Source organism: Brassica napus, chromosome A10 (genome assembly GCF_020379485.1).
Source record: "Brassica napus cultivar Da-Ae chromosome A10, Da-Ae, whole genome shotgun sequence".
Classification (NCBI taxonomy): domain Eukaryota; kingdom Viridiplantae; phylum Streptophyta; class Magnoliopsida; order Brassicales; family Brassicaceae; genus Brassica; species Brassica napus.
Window position 1 is genome coordinate 10701913 of NC_063443.1, and position 16535 is coordinate 10718447.

Below are 16535 nucleotides of genomic sequence, written 5' to 3' on the forward strand. Positions count from 1 at the left end.
AAATTTACTCAAATGGGCCTTAATATGTCGATTCGTCTTGGATGTTGAAGAAGAACACACTTTGCTCTTTCCAGTTTGACTTTGAATCTCCGGCGGCAATGAAAGATGAAACGGAGGAAGATGACGAGACGCAGCGATCATCCCTGGACGACGGCGTTTCGAAAAATCACAAGAAGAAGGGTATAGGTTTCAAGGGTGATAAAGCAAAGAGAGCTCTAATCGGAGCGGGTGGTAGGATCCTATTCTACCCGACTCTTCTGTACAACCTCCTCCGCTTCAAACTCCAGTCTGAATTTCGATGGTGGGATCAAATCGACGAGGTTTCTTCTTTTTTTTCTTTAATATTTTCATTTGAGCTAGCAAAAGTCGGAGTATTTATTATTGATTTGATGTTTGGAGCAGCTGAGAAATATCAGTAACTTCTTCTTATTGCAAATCAATCAGCTTCTTGGTCTTGACTGTTTCTATCTTTAAAGATCATGTCTTTTCAGACAATCGATCTGTAGTTAGAACTGTTTCTGTCTTGATAGCTTTTTGCTTGTTCATTTGGAGTCATGGAGAAATCATTTTATTTTATTTTATTTTATTTTATTTTATCAGTTTCTTCTGATGGGAGCGGTTCCATTTCGTAAGGACGTTCCGCGACTAAAACAACTAGGAGTTGGTGGCGTGATCACTCTTAACGAACCTTTTGAGACTTTGGTTCCATCTTCTTTGTACAACGTTGGTAAAAACTTTCCCCAATCTTTTTGTCTACATGTGGAGTGTTTGAATTGATGGTTGCAGATTTTGTTTTAGGCTTTTGAAATGGAGCATCTACTGATACCTACACGAGATTACCTCTTTGCTCCTTCCATTGCAGACATAACCCGAGCTCTTGACTTCATTCACAGTGAGTAAATTTTGTGCTCTCTTTAATTTTACTTCTTTTTTTTATGTGATTTATTATGCATTCCCTTTCATGTAACAGAGAATACTTTGCTCGGTAAAACCACTTACGTCCATTGCAAAGCTGGTCGTGGTAGAAGTACTACCGTTGTTCTCTGCTATCTGGTAACTCCATAGATTAATTTTCATATCGTTTTAATTAGCTTAGGTTAGTATTTTAAGGTTTTGGCTCTCGCTTTGTTTCTCAGATTGAGCACAAGAGTATGACGGTAGCTGCAGCTTTTGAACATGTCCGCTCTATAAGACCGCGGGTGTTACTGCATCCTTCGCAGAGGAGAGTAAGTACATGAGACAGATCCTGAAGCTAACAAAAAAAACATGATCTACTTGTGTGTGTTTTTTAATACAAAGTTTAGGCTATTGTTTCTGAAAGATTGTCACTTGTGGTATAGGTTGTTGAGGAATTTAAAAAGATACAAAGTCTAGAGACCTCTGATGCCGTAAGTTAATGGCAGATACTATATATAGCTAAGCATTGATCAAAAGCTAAGCCCATTGTTTGCAAGACTTCTCTGCTTCCTTCTGGTTCGGTTAAAATCTCCGGTTTTGACCATCTGACTCGGTTTGGTTCCTGCGAAATCGTGACCGGTCTAATGGTTAATTTATGGAGTATATTCATTCTCAGTTGTCCCCATGAAAAAGACAGTTACATGATTGACCTCTGGTTGCTTAACAATTGTTTGTAATACTATTCTATTTACGATATATGTTAATATCTATCATTTTAATAACTTTGGTCGTACCAGGATGGTGGAAACGTTAACCAGTCTGCATTTTGCTGTGGAATTGCTTCTGAATTTTCCTGCCAAGTTTAGACATTTGTAATTATAACTGACCTTATATATGCCAAACACGGATCAATAATCACATAGCCATAGCTTATACACCTATCTCGAAATTAATTGATTAAATATTTTATTAGAAGCTTACCTCTTCTGTGCAAGTAGATGTGCAACCCATGATTAAGTCTTCTAATCCCGAACCAGATGATCGACCCCTTAATTGTTGCTGCTGTCATTATTAAAAAAAAAAGGAAAAAGATACAAGTAACATTACTCTATAACAAAAATAAACAATTCACATCACACCAATAAAAGGATAGCAATATAAAGATCGTATACGTATGTGGTGGTTTTAATACATACTATACATACGTTTCCACTACCCATGTATACTTTACGTGTTACTTTTGCAAGCTAATTTACTTTTTATAAGATATGAACAAGATTGAGTTTGTGATAGATTGCATGATTAACTTTTTGCATGAGCCTGTAGATCCAACATCATTATAGCTTTTATTTAAATGAGTTGTCATGATTAAATGTCCAAGAAGACAAGAAACACTTCCTAACATATTTACCAAAAAGAAGTCAAGAAACACTATACTCCTACTATGTATATCCATCCATGCACGTTGCACTATATTCCTACTAATGTATATCCATCCATCCATGCACGTTCGCGACATATATACAAAATATATTTGGAATTTAATTTTGGGTTTCATTATCAAGAAAAATGAAGTAACGGGAACTTTACCTGAAATGGCACAGTACTTGTAATGTTGAAGATTGACTCATGATATGATGACGAAGATGGTATGTGAAATTCTCTTCTTTCTCCGGTCTGATGATGCTGATTATGATCATGAATCATATGATATGAAGTTGATGACGATGATCTTATGATCCCATCATGTACTTCCTCGCACGTGCCGGACACAAGCCGGTTTTCTCTTCCCTTCGAAGCTTCGGCTGTCCCCTTAATTACATACACATGTTAATTACAACACACACAAAAAAAATGTCTGATTAACTCTCAGTGTTGCGTTACGACACCACAATATGGCCATTTATTTTTATGTAAAACTTGAGCATAAAAGAGAAATATACAGGAAATATCATATACCTCATCTAAGGCTCTTATAAAGGGGTTCGTATTAACCCTAGAAATAACGTCACCGGAGCCAAGACTCTGCAAGGCGGCAGCAACGCCGCATATTTCATCTCCGGCACCAGTTCCTATCAAGCCCTTGGAACTAACATTTTGTTCCGACCAACTAATATTACCAACACATTGTCTAGGTTGTGTCTGATAAAAGATCTTGGATACCACAAGCTCTCCTTCTCTTTCTTCTTCGTTAATCCCTAAATGATATTGATGCATCACCCAGTTTGTTTTTTCTGGTCGTCGATTCTTGCCGAAGTTTGTGTAAAGTACTAATATCTTCTTGCATCCCCTTTGTCGACCGTTTATCATAACCGGTCTTGTTTTGCCGGTTTTGTGCCATCTCGTTTCGGATGACGATCCGGTTAACTCGGAGTCTTGTTCCGTTTGGATGATTTTGCGTCGTTTTCTTGTTCCGGTTGTGTAAGCTCTTGATGGTTTGTGGAAGAAGTGTTTGCTTAAACCATCTTTTGTTACCCCTAATATAAAAACATGGAATATTTAAATTGACGTCAATTAGAAATTTAGAACTCTGGAGAACTAATGTAAGAGTAACAAGTTATTACGAAGAATGTGGTTTTCTTTCCAAACTTAGGTTACCAAACATTATCCAAGAGCCCTATACTACCACTTGCATGCACATTCATTGCTACATATATATATATATTATGAATAACTAAGAAGTTATCGACGAAAATTAATCTGCCAGGTTCATTAAAGACTGGATTACCTATGTTGATAATTTTAAATTAGCTAAATATGTATCATTATTGTACTTCAGAATACCTTTTCTTTTGAAACTTTTTTTAACCATTTTCGATGTAGATATTTCAAAGAAATATTTATCCTTTTCAATTAATTATTTATAATCTACATATTTAGCTAAAATATCAGAAGTACATTTTTTTTTATATAACACGGAGAACATGCGAAAATATTCCAAAAACTTCATAGTAATAATATAGTTAAGAATGATTAGGATATATATATATATATATATATATATGTGTAGTTAAGAATATATATATATATATATATAATGATTAGGATATAATATAGTTAAGAATGATTAGTAATAATATAGTTAAGAATGATTAGGATATATATATATATATAATAGAATGAATTTCAAAATGAATTCATAGTTTTATTGAAAAATTAAGGCTGGTGACAAAAAAAAGAAGTAAAGTCTTGGGTTAAAAAACAAAATATAAAAGAAGGCTAGGAACTAATAAAGGAGTGGTGATTTCTAGATTGATTTATAGTACAAGAAATATATGTCACCTCTAAACTATATAAATATCAAATCAGTTCATACTGTTTTGTGCTGATGATACGTACAGATCAAACTTCTGGTTCTTTTTTAATAAAACTTATAAAGTTTGTTGCATCAAAAAGATAACTGAACCTGGAAGCTTCTGTGGGTGAGTGTAACAGATCCCATCTTCTCCGTCAATGGTTGGGATGAACTCATCTATAAGTGGATGAGACGGAAACCATTTCTTATTTCCTTCTTTTCCCTTCGCTTTTGCTTCTAAATGCTCAACAAGCTCTTGGTCCGTCGGATCAAATTTCACTCCCGCCGGCAGTCCAAACCAATTCTTAAAAAAGAGAGAGAAAAAGGAAAGTGTATAAATGATGAAGAGCACATTTAAAGAAACAAAAGTTAAAGAGAATATCTTATTTATATTTCTGGTTTTTGATGAGTATATATGTTATGGAATAGGAATATTACTGGTTTAGTAGCGGCTTGAATCATGCGGCCACATCCAGGACAATGCTTTGATCCGCAAAGATAATGATGTTCCTCGAGCTTTGAATCAATGAGGTTACATGTATTCTTCATTACCGTGTTCGAAAGCGAAGATGATTGGTATAATTCAGTACGAGAGATTGATCTGCAAGTTCATCAAAAATAAAGCTTCGACTCAATACATTGCTTGAAGAATAAAAACACACACATATATATATATATATATATATATATATATATATATTCAACGCATAACAGTTACAAAAAAGTAAATATATATTCAGATGACCAGATATATACGAGATCTACTGAAACTAGAAATGGAAAGAAAGAAATCTGATTAGCTGAGATTGATCTCAACATGTAAAGCCTGAGATTAATTAATGATCTCAGATTTAAAAAAAAAATCTAAAACATAATTTAAAAAAAAAACATGACCCAAAAAAGGTGAAAAACAAAATCAAAGGTACCCGAGTCATATCAGATCGACTGAACTAAAAGTGGAAGAGAAGTAGAAGAATTTGATAAAGACGGGAGTGATCTCAATATATATATAGCTAGAGATTATAATATATGTCTTTATATGAACAACTTATTGTAAGTGTATATTTATGATTTGAACAAAGTTTAATTATTATAACTATTTCTTTTTGGTTGCAGAGAGACACAGAAACACATGTGGATACGACTTTAAGTACTGGAAAATCTATGTCAAGTAGATAAAGAAAGGAAGAAGAAAGAGGAAGAAGAAGAGTAAAGGAAATAAAAGGAGTTGAGACTGAAAAGGTTAAACCCTAATTTTACTCTGTCTTGTCGTCTGCGAGTCCTCGATGACTTGACCAAACCTATTTATGTATTTTCTTTCTGTTTTTATTTTTATTTTCTCTAATGACGTAAAGTATACGTATATACATTCTACAGCCGTATATATATATGTACAATAGCTCTTGCGCAAACAATGCAAGTTCAGGATATTGTGAATAAAATAACATTTTATGAACTGATTAAGATTTAATTCTGTTTTCAGTATTCTACTTTTTGTAAATCCCTATTTTCTAGTACAATCTCTATTATCGTTCATAAAAGGATATACTTGTTTCTCAATATTGTGATTGAGATGTAAATTATTATATTTTTGTATAAAAAAGAGGTTTTGATGAATAGGGAACCTTCGGAGATTCCAACTCGTTTTACGTGTTTTAGTTAAATTTGAGTTAGGACATTTTCATTAGTTAATTGATTAAATCATTTGACATGACTAACTTTTGAGCTTAATTCCGGATTAATTAATCAAACAGCATCTATACTATATTAAAAGGGATATATGAGCTCCATTGAGCCTATCCACGTCAGCCAATTAAATCAACCAATCATATCATTTTAATGATCCACGTCATCATCCACACAACGCCAGCAAGTCATCTTCTCCATTTTTGTATATCGTGCACGACTTTTACACTCCTATTTACGACTTATTTCCTCCCTCCTCCTTTAATTAATCATCTGTCTCTGTGATCACTCACGCTTCAGCTTCTCCTCTATTCTATATACAAGCTGTATTTTTTCTTTTTGGTTCTGCGACACTGGTCCGTGGTCTCAACTTCACCCGCCTTCGTCTCCATGGATGGATCGAAGGAAACATCAACAAGCTATGTGATCAACTCAAGAAATCTTCTCCGATAAAAGTTGAATCTGGAAATTCCAACACGAAGAAGAGAAGATCTGATTACGATTCCCCCATGCGGCTCCTGTTGCCGTCAAAAGGTACACGATCTGAACGATGATATTGACGGAGGAAGACCTGGTCGGGGGTGTTCAGGTATAAAGGATCTAAATTTCTGATTGAAAATGCTATAAAAAGGCTAGCTTTCTTCCTTTGAACATCATCTTCTCAACTGTGAAAACACCAAAGTTAATTCATTTTCTGTGAGATGTCAAAAAAAAAAAAAATTTCATTTTCTGTGATTTGAAGGCTTGGTTATATATGTCTGTATCAAGACTCGGTTGATAAAACCAGGACCTTTGGAGAAGCGAATTCGAGGTTTAGATTTATGAGAGTGGCTTGGGATGTGACCAAGCGTCAGTAACAGATTCAGTTGCATTAAGACTAACAAGAAAGTGAAAAGCTAATGGCTTGGTCTCAACGAGTTTTCAGATTTGAGCCACGAAGGAGAGGTTACGGAGTGTTCCGATCATCATTAAGAAGAGATTATTGAGTTTGGGGCTCAAGACTGATGTAGAAAGAGCAAGAGTTCGCTTATAAGGACTTTGATGTGAGGCTTTGCCTAAATCTGTTGAGTGGAGAACGAAAGGAGCCGTGCACTATGTCAAGAACCAAGGCTCTTGCGGTAAGCAAAAATCTTGGACTCTGATGTGTTATAGCTTTAATTTTTTATTTAGATTTTTTTTTTGAATTGTTATGCAGGAAGTTATTGGGCGTTTTTGGACAGTTGCTGCAGTGGAAGGTGTAAACAAGATTGTGACCGCAAACTTGACAGCATTGTCTGAACCATAACTCATAGATTGTAGTCTGTGACACAACTTACAACAATATGAGCTCCATTGAGCCTATCCACGTCAGCCAATTAAAAGGGATATATGAGCTTTTGCGGTAAGAACCAAGGCTCTTGCGGTAAGCAAAAATCTTGGACTCTGATGTGTTATAGCTTTAATTTTTTATTTAGATTTTTTTTTTGAATTGTTATGCAGGAAGTTATTGGGCGTTTTTGGACAGTTGCTGCAGTGGAAGGTGTAAACAAGATTGTGACCGCAAACTTGACAGCATTGTCTGAACCATAACTCATAGATTGTAGTCTGTGACACAACTTACAACAATGGCTGCAACAGTGGTTTCATGGATTATGCTTTTGAGTACGTGGTGAATAACGTATTCGCAAGGAAGAGGATTATCCTTACTCTATGGAAGAAGGAACTTTCTAAATGCAAAAGGTTTTTGTGTAACTGCAAAAAAGGAATAAATTGGTCGTACTAATTCTCTTTGTTTTTAAACCAGATGAATCTGAAATGGTAACTATCAGCGGGCACCAAGATGCACGTAGAAATGATGAGAAAAATCTCTTGAAGGCATTGGCTCATCAATCTCTCAGTGTCGCTATTGATGCTTCTGCTAGAGACTTCCAGCGGTGTAAGTACATTATTAAATCCATGGAAAATGAATAATCTTCTTGATGTTTGAATTATTGTGTTTTGGTATGTGAAAAATGTCTTTGATGGGCAGTGTGGGGTCGATTTGGACCATGGTGTTACTGCAGTTGGGTATGGATCAAGCAAGGGTTCAGATTATATCATTGTGAAAAATTCTTGGGGACCAACATGGAGGGTGGGGAGAAAGGTTACATCAGGATGAACACTGGGAAACCAGGGGTGTCTGTGGAATCAATAAGATGCTTCCTTCCCCACCAAACCGAAGTGGTGATATCATTTTATCCTATATGCATTTGATCATTATCTTAATATCTTCATAACAACATGAATTTTGTCATGAAATTGTTATGTTAATGAATAGAAATGTTGTAAGTATGAGCAATAACAAAAAAAAAGATGATTGAAAAAACAGAGCATTATTATACTGAATAAAAACAGAGAACTAGATTGAACAGTTTCATAGGTAGAAAGTACATTAAGATAATAGAAGACAATACATTACACAGTTTCTTAGATTAGAAGTAATTGTAGGAAAAAAAAATATCAAAGACTAGAATATCAAAAAACAGACAGAAATACAGAAGTGACTTAGTTTGTCTACTAAACTTGAACTGAACATGAGTCTTTGTATCTCGATCATCATTGTGTCTGAAGCAAAGTGCTTGCCCAGGATTGCCTCTCAAAAAACAATTCAATTTATGAAAGAAATATATAACTAAGAGAGGAAACAGTGCCGTGCGAGGCTATCTAGAGGCCTAAGGCAATTTTAAAATATGGGGCCTTTCATATAACAAGTAAATATGTAATTAATATAGTTTTGATAGGATATAAATCATGAAAACAAAACCATAACATACTATATCAACAAAAGAGAAGAGGAAAAAGTACCAGTGTATAAACGAAGAGGGTGGTGGCATGGAGAAAAAAACGAGGTAGTGTAATGTATCAAAAGTTCTTTGAAAGGCGATACAATGATTAGAAATATATCTAATTCAAATTAAGATTTTTGATTTATAGTGTTTTTAGAAAACTTCCAGAAAAAATGTTATTTTAACCCATAAAACTTGACCTGATTCGTTTTTGATTTGCCATTCAGCTTTTTCTTATTGGTTTCCTTTTTCTTTCTATAAAAGATTATATTCCAAAATATATATACAATCAAAGATTCGAACACAGGTCACTAACTATGAGGGTTGAGAAACCTCAAGTCTAAATCACTACGAGAGGCTAAACTTTCAGAAATTTGGAGCCCCAAAAATTCTATATATACTAGATGTTTTGTCCGCACTTGCGGGCATAATCGTTTTACACATATATATATTAGTTTATATTTTATTAATTCAAAAATCAGCATGATAACTTATTATTTTTGTTTTAAAAAAATCAAACATCAAATTATATATATATAAATATATAACGTAAATTGAACTAAAATATATATGTTTATTATTATGCTGAAATTGTAAAAGAAAACATTCACATATTAAAAATATTTAAGTAAATATATTTATACAAATTTAGTTGATTAATGTTTAATTATAAATTTTTTATTTGTTATTTTCTAAATTTTATAATTGAAAATAAATTTTAAGATAACAACACAATATATAAGAATTAGCTTATTTAAGAAAATTAATATTATTAGTAAAAATTCGTTTGTAGTTATATAATTAATTACATATAAAATTCATTAAAGGTGACAATGACTTTAACTGCTTAATTATTATAAATAGTTTTATATCTTATTTTAAATTTTATAACTGAAAAATATGTTTTAAGATAACAACACAATGTAAAAATTATCTTTTTGAAAAGAAAATTAATATTATAAATAAAAATTCGTTTTTGATTATATAAAATATGTTTTAAGATAACAACACAATGTAAAATTTATCTTTTTGAAAAAAAAATTAATATTATAAATAAAAATTCGTTTTTGATTATATAGTTAATTATATACAAATTCATTAAGGGTAGTATAGCTATTAACCGCTTTAACTTTTAATGTGAGAGCTCCGTTGCAAAAATTTACTTCGCAAATAATAGTACAGATTCAAGAGTCTAAGGTAAATACCTTTTTGAATACACATCAAACACGGTTCTGAGAAAAAAATAACTTCATTTACTTAGTCCAATAGTCTGTAATTTTTTAAAAAGTTTGTTCTTTATTGATATAGTTAAACTAAGCAAACCACTAAATAGAAAGTAAATACTAACTTTTTAAAATTTTATTAGTTAGAAAATAATATAATTTCTAAAATGAATAGTAAAATAAATAGTTTTTTTTTGTCACTGAGTAAAATAAATAGTTAAAATTGTTGTAAAAAGTTATAAAAGTCAATGCTACTTTAAGTTAAAAATAAATTAATATTTTTAAAAATTGTATTATTAATTTATTTACTCGCCCGCCCGTAGGGCGGGTTTACCCTAGTATTATATAAAAATATTATATTCTAAAGAATGCAGATAAAGAACATAGGAAAAAGCATTTAAGGATAATCTCTTTGGATTATAAGGCAAACACATGTATTACGAATCTTTCTCTTTTTTACTTTGGCCACGTTATTTGATTTACTGTATACAGGAGGAAATTAATTTGTTTTGGTTTCTTTGGACTTCCTACATTGATGTGGGTCCAATGATAATGTCGGGAGATGGGGCCCATCCGCAGATTTGTTTGAACAACATATATAACGGTTATGATTTATTTGATCTCATGATTATTATTATTTTTTTGGTAAAAATCTCATGATTATTAGGTTTCACATCTTGCTCCCTTTGTAAAAGAGAAAGGAAAAAGAAAAAAAAATTCCGCTCGAGTTATGTGTGAGATGAGAATAATTTATTAGCTGTAGTTCAATAAGATTAACTTAAGAATCGATAAAGATTATTTCGTTTATAAATTAAATATTCTCTAGAAACACATGTATTCCCCATCATTTCAATAGATTTGATTACGTTTCCGTTTCTCAAATCGTAATTCTGTATTGTACTCTGTTTCAAATACTGTCTTCGGTGTTGTGTATGTAAATGTTATCGGAAAAGACTTATTTAAATATAACATAGCTATGCATGATGTGGTTTGTGCCTGGGTAAATAACGTAGAGTAATTGGTGTAGATGCACCCAGAAACCCATGTAATTTGCTATATAACCTTATTTCTTTTTAATATTTTTAGTGACTATAATATCCTTATCTCTATATCTCTCTCTTCTCTTTTTTATGTGTTCTAATCTTTTTATCTCTTGTACAAATTCTTCAAATCATCTTCTAATTCAACACAAATCTTTATTTTTTTATTCTGATTCTTTTGACACCCATAATGCTAATTTTATTATCTCACCCCAATTCCAATGTTTCCAATTTCGAATCACAATCAACTTTTAGATAATATATACGTTAGCAGGTATTTTATTACTTACCTGCTATTATTTAGATTTTAATAGATTCTTAATCGATACATGAAGTGTTTGCTGCTACAAATAGATTTGGAGCTATTTAATAAATAACTAATTAATTGTTAATAGTTTTATTAACTGATAAATGATTTGTTAGTCGATACATTTGTTTGATACATAGATTGTTAGATGATACTGAAATTATTAGTGGATATGTTAGTTGATATGTAGATTGTTACCTGCTATGTAAATATTTAGCTGATAGATCTAAAGTTACTTGTTTTCGACAAAGCATAAGAGCATTTTCGTCCGCACAGTGTCAAAAAGTTACTCTTTTTTGAATTATCCATAATTATGGACATTCAGTCAATTTAGACTTTAATTGGGGATATTCCACACATTATCTCAATAATGTATACAACAACCATGATATGTCACCTGATCGATCATATTCCAGATACCGAAAATTCTTAGTCGATGATCAAAGGACTAAAAATTTAATAAATCCACCAAACATTCATTATACGATTTTAATTTACCATTTCCATCACACTTGGCATTTTTTCAACTTCTGCTTTTGGAATTTGACTATTGGCCAAAAGAATTAATGAAACTAGTTATCAGTGGTTTCAACGTTCGTTTTTCCATCCTTCATTGTCACCTTTCCTTTCACTTTCTAGACCATACATACACGAGAATACTGCATAGGCTGTCCCAATACATATACACATATACATGTAAATGTGCGACACTGAGAGTGTATGTATGTACGTATGTATGTATATATATATATATATATATATATATATATATATATTTTGTAACTTATGTATGTATATTCTTCTTTTTCTATAATTAAGCTTCTCTAAGGGGAAACTGATTAGATTTCGAATTTTTATTCTTCTTTCCGGAAAGGGAAAAAGAAAAAGAAGTAGAATTTCCGCTAGCAATCTGACAGACAAGCATGAAATGCTATTTTACCTATTTAAGAACATTATTTTATTTCAGCAAAAAAAAAAAGAACTTGGTATGAAAACACATAAATAATACGCAAGCATGAAGCAAGGAAATTGCTATTTCTCATTGTGCCTTCCGATTTGCTTTTTTTTATATCATACTTTTGTTAAATGTGTCGTCTATCAAATTCTATGACTTAATTGATTCGTATGCATGTTTCAACTTATTACTGAACTTGGCAAGTGGGCATTGGACTTTGCTTCATGGACCTTATCGTGGCCCATATGTCATCCTTTAATTAATGATCTCCTATCGCAATAGCCCATTTAATTTCGTTTTGTATCTAACTTATGGTTCACGTCAGTAGACAATGCAGGACATAACATCGATCATCTACTACCATTTAACTTTCATTATTTTCCGTTGACCGTCGATCAATGGATATGATTGGCAGCTCTCGTCGATTCCAGAACACTCGAAGAATCAGGCGACTACACGTGTATAGCTTTATTTAACACGACGTGAGCTGATTCCAAAAATAAAATATTTTATAATAGAAACGAATAAGCAAGTATGTCATCTGATAGCATTATGAACTTATATAGGCGTTTTGTCAACTCTTATTGTGCATTTTGAGAATATTAAAACGATGTTCTCTCTTCGCAACCAGCAAATAGATTTAAGAAAAACTATTATGCAAAATATTCAAACACATAAAATAGATATAACCGACACAGAAACTGGACTTGTCTTTCTCTCTTTCAAGAGATTCTGTGTTTTGGTTATATTTATATAAACGTCTGAATATTCTTCAAGTTATAAAATATGATAAGTGAAAATTTGAAAGGAAATATGGTTTTAAGAAAAAAAATTTGAAAGGAAATACCGAAATAGATGTAAAAATCATTTTAAAATAATCATTTTCTCCACAAAAACATTAATTTATGAATTACTTCTTTGCCAAGGCCCAAATCAATAAACGGAAAGTTAAAAAGATTCTAGAATAATACAAATCATCTTCTCCAAGTTTAAACGTTCTTTTATTTTTTTTCCTTCCACCACTATTTTCATATATATACCCGAGAATCATGTAGCGAAGTGGGTATACATACACATGTATATCTGTGTATGTATATATTATTCTTCCGTTTAAATTTTTTTATTTAGGTACAAAATCATTGATGCCTACCACCTGTTCGATTAAATTCCCCATCTAAAAGAAAAGAGCGAGAAAGTTCTTCGTCTTTATTTTGGGTCTCTCACTATCTTACCACACCTTCAAAAACGGGTTCTCTTTTATAGGATTTGACTTGTTTTTGATTCAACCTCTCTCATTTTCCTTCTTCCTTTCAAAGTAGTTTCTGTCTGATTTGATCAACGTTATGTCTAGTCCAAAGAGTAACAAGCCAAAGATCGTCAACGGTCCTGGTGGTTATATACTACAGGACGTTCCCCACCTCGTTGATTACCTTCCTGATCTTCCTGTACGTTGATCTCTGATTGTTTTGCTTAATTTGAATCTGATGATGTTTATTAACAAAGGTGGAATCTTTTCCTTTTGGGTTTCAATGTTTTTGATCTGTTTCGTGGTTTGTGTTGTTTGCAGACTTACCCAAATCCATTACAAGACAACCCAGCTTACTCTGTTGTTAAGTAAGTATCTTCAGAAGTTTTGCCATTCATTGTCTTAAGGGTTGAAAGTTTTGCTTTTGTTCACGTGAGTTTCTTCGTTTTATTCAGGCAGTACTTTGTTGATGCGGATGATAGTGTTCCTGAGAAGGTACAAATCATCTTCTTTTCTTGAAGTGTTAGAAGGATGGTGTTAGATGATTATGTTTCTTGTTATTCAGATTGTAGTCCACAAGGATGGTCCAAGAGGAGTCCATTTCAGACGCGCTGGTCCACGCCAAAAGGTTTACTTTGAATCCGACGAAGTCCATGCTTGCATTGTTACATGTGGAGGTCTCTGTCCTGGTCTCAACACCGTGATTAGAGAGATAGTCAGCAGCTTGTCATACATGTATGGAGTAAAGAGAATTCTTGGAATCGATGTAAGCTTATGTGAATCTCTTTTCATTTACGGTTTAGAGTTTTTGTTGACTATTGTGCTTATGATTGTTATTTGTAACAGGGTGGATACAGGGGATTCTATGCCAAGAACACTATCCCCTTAAACTCCAAAGTTGTGAACGATATCCATAAACGCGGAGGAACGATCCTCGGGACCTCACGAGGTGGACATGATACCACGAAGATTGTTGATAGCATCCAAGACCGAGGAATCAATCAGGTTTACATCATTGGTGGAGATGGAACACAGAGAGGAGCTTCAGTTATATTTGAGGTAACTCCATTGTGAATCATACGACACAATATTAGCAATCAATAGCTGAATTAGATTATATAAAACCATGTAGGAAATTAGAAGGCGTGGACTCAAAGTTGCTGTGGTTGGAATCCCTAAAACAATCGATAACGACATACCAGTGATAGATAAATCTTTTGGGTTTGATACTGCTGTGGAGGAGGCTCAGCGAGCTATCAACGCAGCACATGTTGAAGCCGAGAGTAACGAGAATGGTATCGGTTTCGTTAAGCTTATGGGTCGCTACAGTGGTAAGTTTTTGCTTTGAACCTTACAGTTTAAGAACCTTTGGAGATGTTACTGATTAAAGGCTATTCGATGTGATTTAACTACAGGATTCATAGCGATGTATGCTACATTAGCTAGCAGAGATGTTGATTGCTGTTTGATTCCGGAGTCACCGTTTTACCTGGAAGGAGAAGGTGGACTGTTGGAGTTCATAGAGAAACGGATAAAGGAGAATGGTCACATGGTGATTGTTCTTGCTGAAGGAGCAGGGCAAGAGCTGATGTCCAAAAGCATGGAATCTAACACTGACGCCTCTGGTAACAAGCTTCTTAAAGATGTCGGCCTGTGGCTATCACAAAGCATCAAGGTGAAATATATGTACAAAAGATTCCAAACTTTCTTTTAGTCCATTCCAGAAAACTCATCTTAGTGTTTTTCTTCTCTGGTGATAGGATTATTTTAAGAAGATTAATATGGTGATGAATCTCAAATACATAGATCCTACATACATGATCCGGGCTGTTCCGAGCAATGCATCAGACAACGTTTACTGTACACTTCTTGCTCAGAGCGCGGTTCATGGTGCAATGGCTGGTTACACTGGCTACACCAGTGGTCTTGTCAATGGAAGACAAACATACATTCCTTACTACGTACGTTACTGACCACAGATCAAATGTGTTTTTTTGGCTTTCAATGCAATAATTTGGTTAGGCCTGATAGAATGTGTTTGTTGTTGCTGCAGAGGATAACAGAGAAGCAGAACAATGTGGTGATTACGGATAGAATGTGGGCAAGGCTGTTGTCTTCTACGAATCAGCCAAGTTTCTTGGGCCCTAAGGATATACCTGAGGAGAAGAAAGAGATGCCGGAGAAGCCAACTCTTGACGGTGAAAACTGTGACGGAGTTGTCGATATTCCTCCGGTGACCAAAGAGATCACTAAGTGAACGTCAAATAAAAAAGCTTTGGTTAGAAAACTTCCATTCCAGGCATATATATTCCTGAAACGAGACCGTTTTGAAGGAAAGTGAAATAATTGTTTATTCTGACGATATCGCCTTTCTGTTTGGCAAACGCAATGTTTTTGGTTTCTTTTAGATGTTTAGTTTTGTGTAACCTTTTTGCACCTTCCACATCATATGATTATGAATGTATGAAGTTATCTTTTTTTCTTGGTTTGTTGAGATTTTCTTTTATCATGTGTAATAGCTTTCTGATATAAACTAAGAAGGTGTATTCAATCTAAAATTGAAGGTGATTTGATTTTTAACGAGGTTTTAGATGATTTGAATGAATTGTAGAGATTAAAATGATTTTTGTTAAACCAATCCACAATATCACATAAAATCATGAGATTTGAGTTTTAATTTTTTTAACTAATAAACTCCACACAAACATTTTAAAATCACTTGAAAACTTTAAAAATTCACAACTTAAAATATTTTCAATAATAATATTTTCAATAACAATGAATTTCAGATTACTTTATAAAATGTGAAGTTCAATAATACTGGATTGTAAATGAGCTTTTAAAATTCACTAGAGATTTTTTTCGCGCTTCGCGCGGATTGTGTCTTATAAATTTATTTTATTTATAATATTATTTGTAAGTTTTTTTCTTTTACATTAACTTCTTGTTTTTCCAATGTTAGTTTTTCTTAATTAAAAATTTATATGTTTATAATTTTTCATTTTTCTTGTATAGATGGAGAATTATATTTTTTATTGATGGTTTTTTGTATGTGACATAAACTTTTTGAAATTTTAAAATA

The 16535-nt window shown here is 33.0% G+C and overlaps 3 protein-coding genes and 1 long non-coding RNA gene across 7 annotated transcripts; 3 read left to right on the top strand and 1 right to left on the bottom strand.

Moving 5' to 3' along the window:
• The first annotated feature begins 13 nt into the window (after nucleotides 1-13).
• On the top strand, nucleotides 14-1679 carry LOC106371462 (phosphatidylglycerophosphate phosphatase PTPMT2-like). Its single transcript, XM_013811540.3, has 6 exons — nucleotides 14-320; nucleotides 601-723; nucleotides 799-892; nucleotides 971-1053; nucleotides 1137-1226; nucleotides 1341-1679. The coding sequence occupies exons 1-6, from the start codon at nucleotides 42-44 to the stop codon at nucleotides 1395-1397; spliced, it is 726 nt and encodes a 241-aa protein (XP_013666994.3). The 5' UTR covers nucleotides 14-41; the 3' UTR covers nucleotides 1398-1679.
• On the bottom strand, nucleotides 1248-5932 carry LOC106371461 (NAC domain-containing protein 75). Of its 3 annotated transcripts, none has more exons than XM_013811538.3 (8): nucleotides 5119-5932; nucleotides 4631-4793; nucleotides 4304-4496; nucleotides 2857-3374; nucleotides 2488-2709; nucleotides 1879-1956; nucleotides 1692-1750; nucleotides 1248-1519 (listed from the first exon to the last, which is right to left on the bottom strand). In XM_013811538.3, the coding sequence occupies exons 2-8, from the start codon at nucleotides 4739-4741 to the stop codon at nucleotides 1480-1482; spliced, it is 1221 nt and encodes a 406-aa protein (XP_013666992.1). In that variant the 5' UTR covers nucleotides 4742-4793; nucleotides 5119-5932; the 3' UTR covers nucleotides 1248-1479. The 3 variants fall into 3 exon arrangements, with proteins under 3 accessions (XP_013666992.1, XP_013666990.1, XP_048598855.1); XM_013811536.3 differs by having other exon boundaries at nucleotides 1879-1959; nucleotides 5119-5931; XM_048742898.1 differs by lacking the exon at nucleotides 5119-5932 and having other exon boundaries at nucleotides 1879-1959; nucleotides 4631-5084.
• Nucleotides 5933-5986: 54 nt separating this feature from the next.
• LOC106371465 lies at nucleotides 5987-8188 on the top strand. 2 transcript variants are annotated; one of them, XR_001274546.3, is made up of 4 exons: nucleotides 5987-6996; nucleotides 7074-7280; nucleotides 7358-7793; nucleotides 7887-8188. It is a non-coding gene; the product is annotated as an uncharacterized LOC106371465 (long non-coding RNA). The 2 variants fall into 2 exon arrangements; XR_007317172.1 differs by lacking the exon at nucleotides 7074-7280 and having other exon boundaries at nucleotides 5998-6996.
• Nucleotides 8189-13191: 5003 nt separating this feature from the next.
• LOC106371466 (ATP-dependent 6-phosphofructokinase 7) lies at nucleotides 13192-15930 on the top strand. Its single transcript, XM_013811542.3, has 9 exons — nucleotides 13192-13652; nucleotides 13775-13821; nucleotides 13909-13948; nucleotides 14019-14219; nucleotides 14300-14512; nucleotides 14586-14784; nucleotides 14869-15128; nucleotides 15214-15414; nucleotides 15507-15930. The coding sequence occupies exons 1-9, from the start codon at nucleotides 13551-13553 to the stop codon at nucleotides 15708-15710; spliced, it is 1467 nt and encodes a 488-aa protein (XP_013666996.1). The 5' UTR covers nucleotides 13192-13550; the 3' UTR covers nucleotides 15711-15930.
• Nucleotides 15931-16535: the final 605 nt, after the last annotated feature.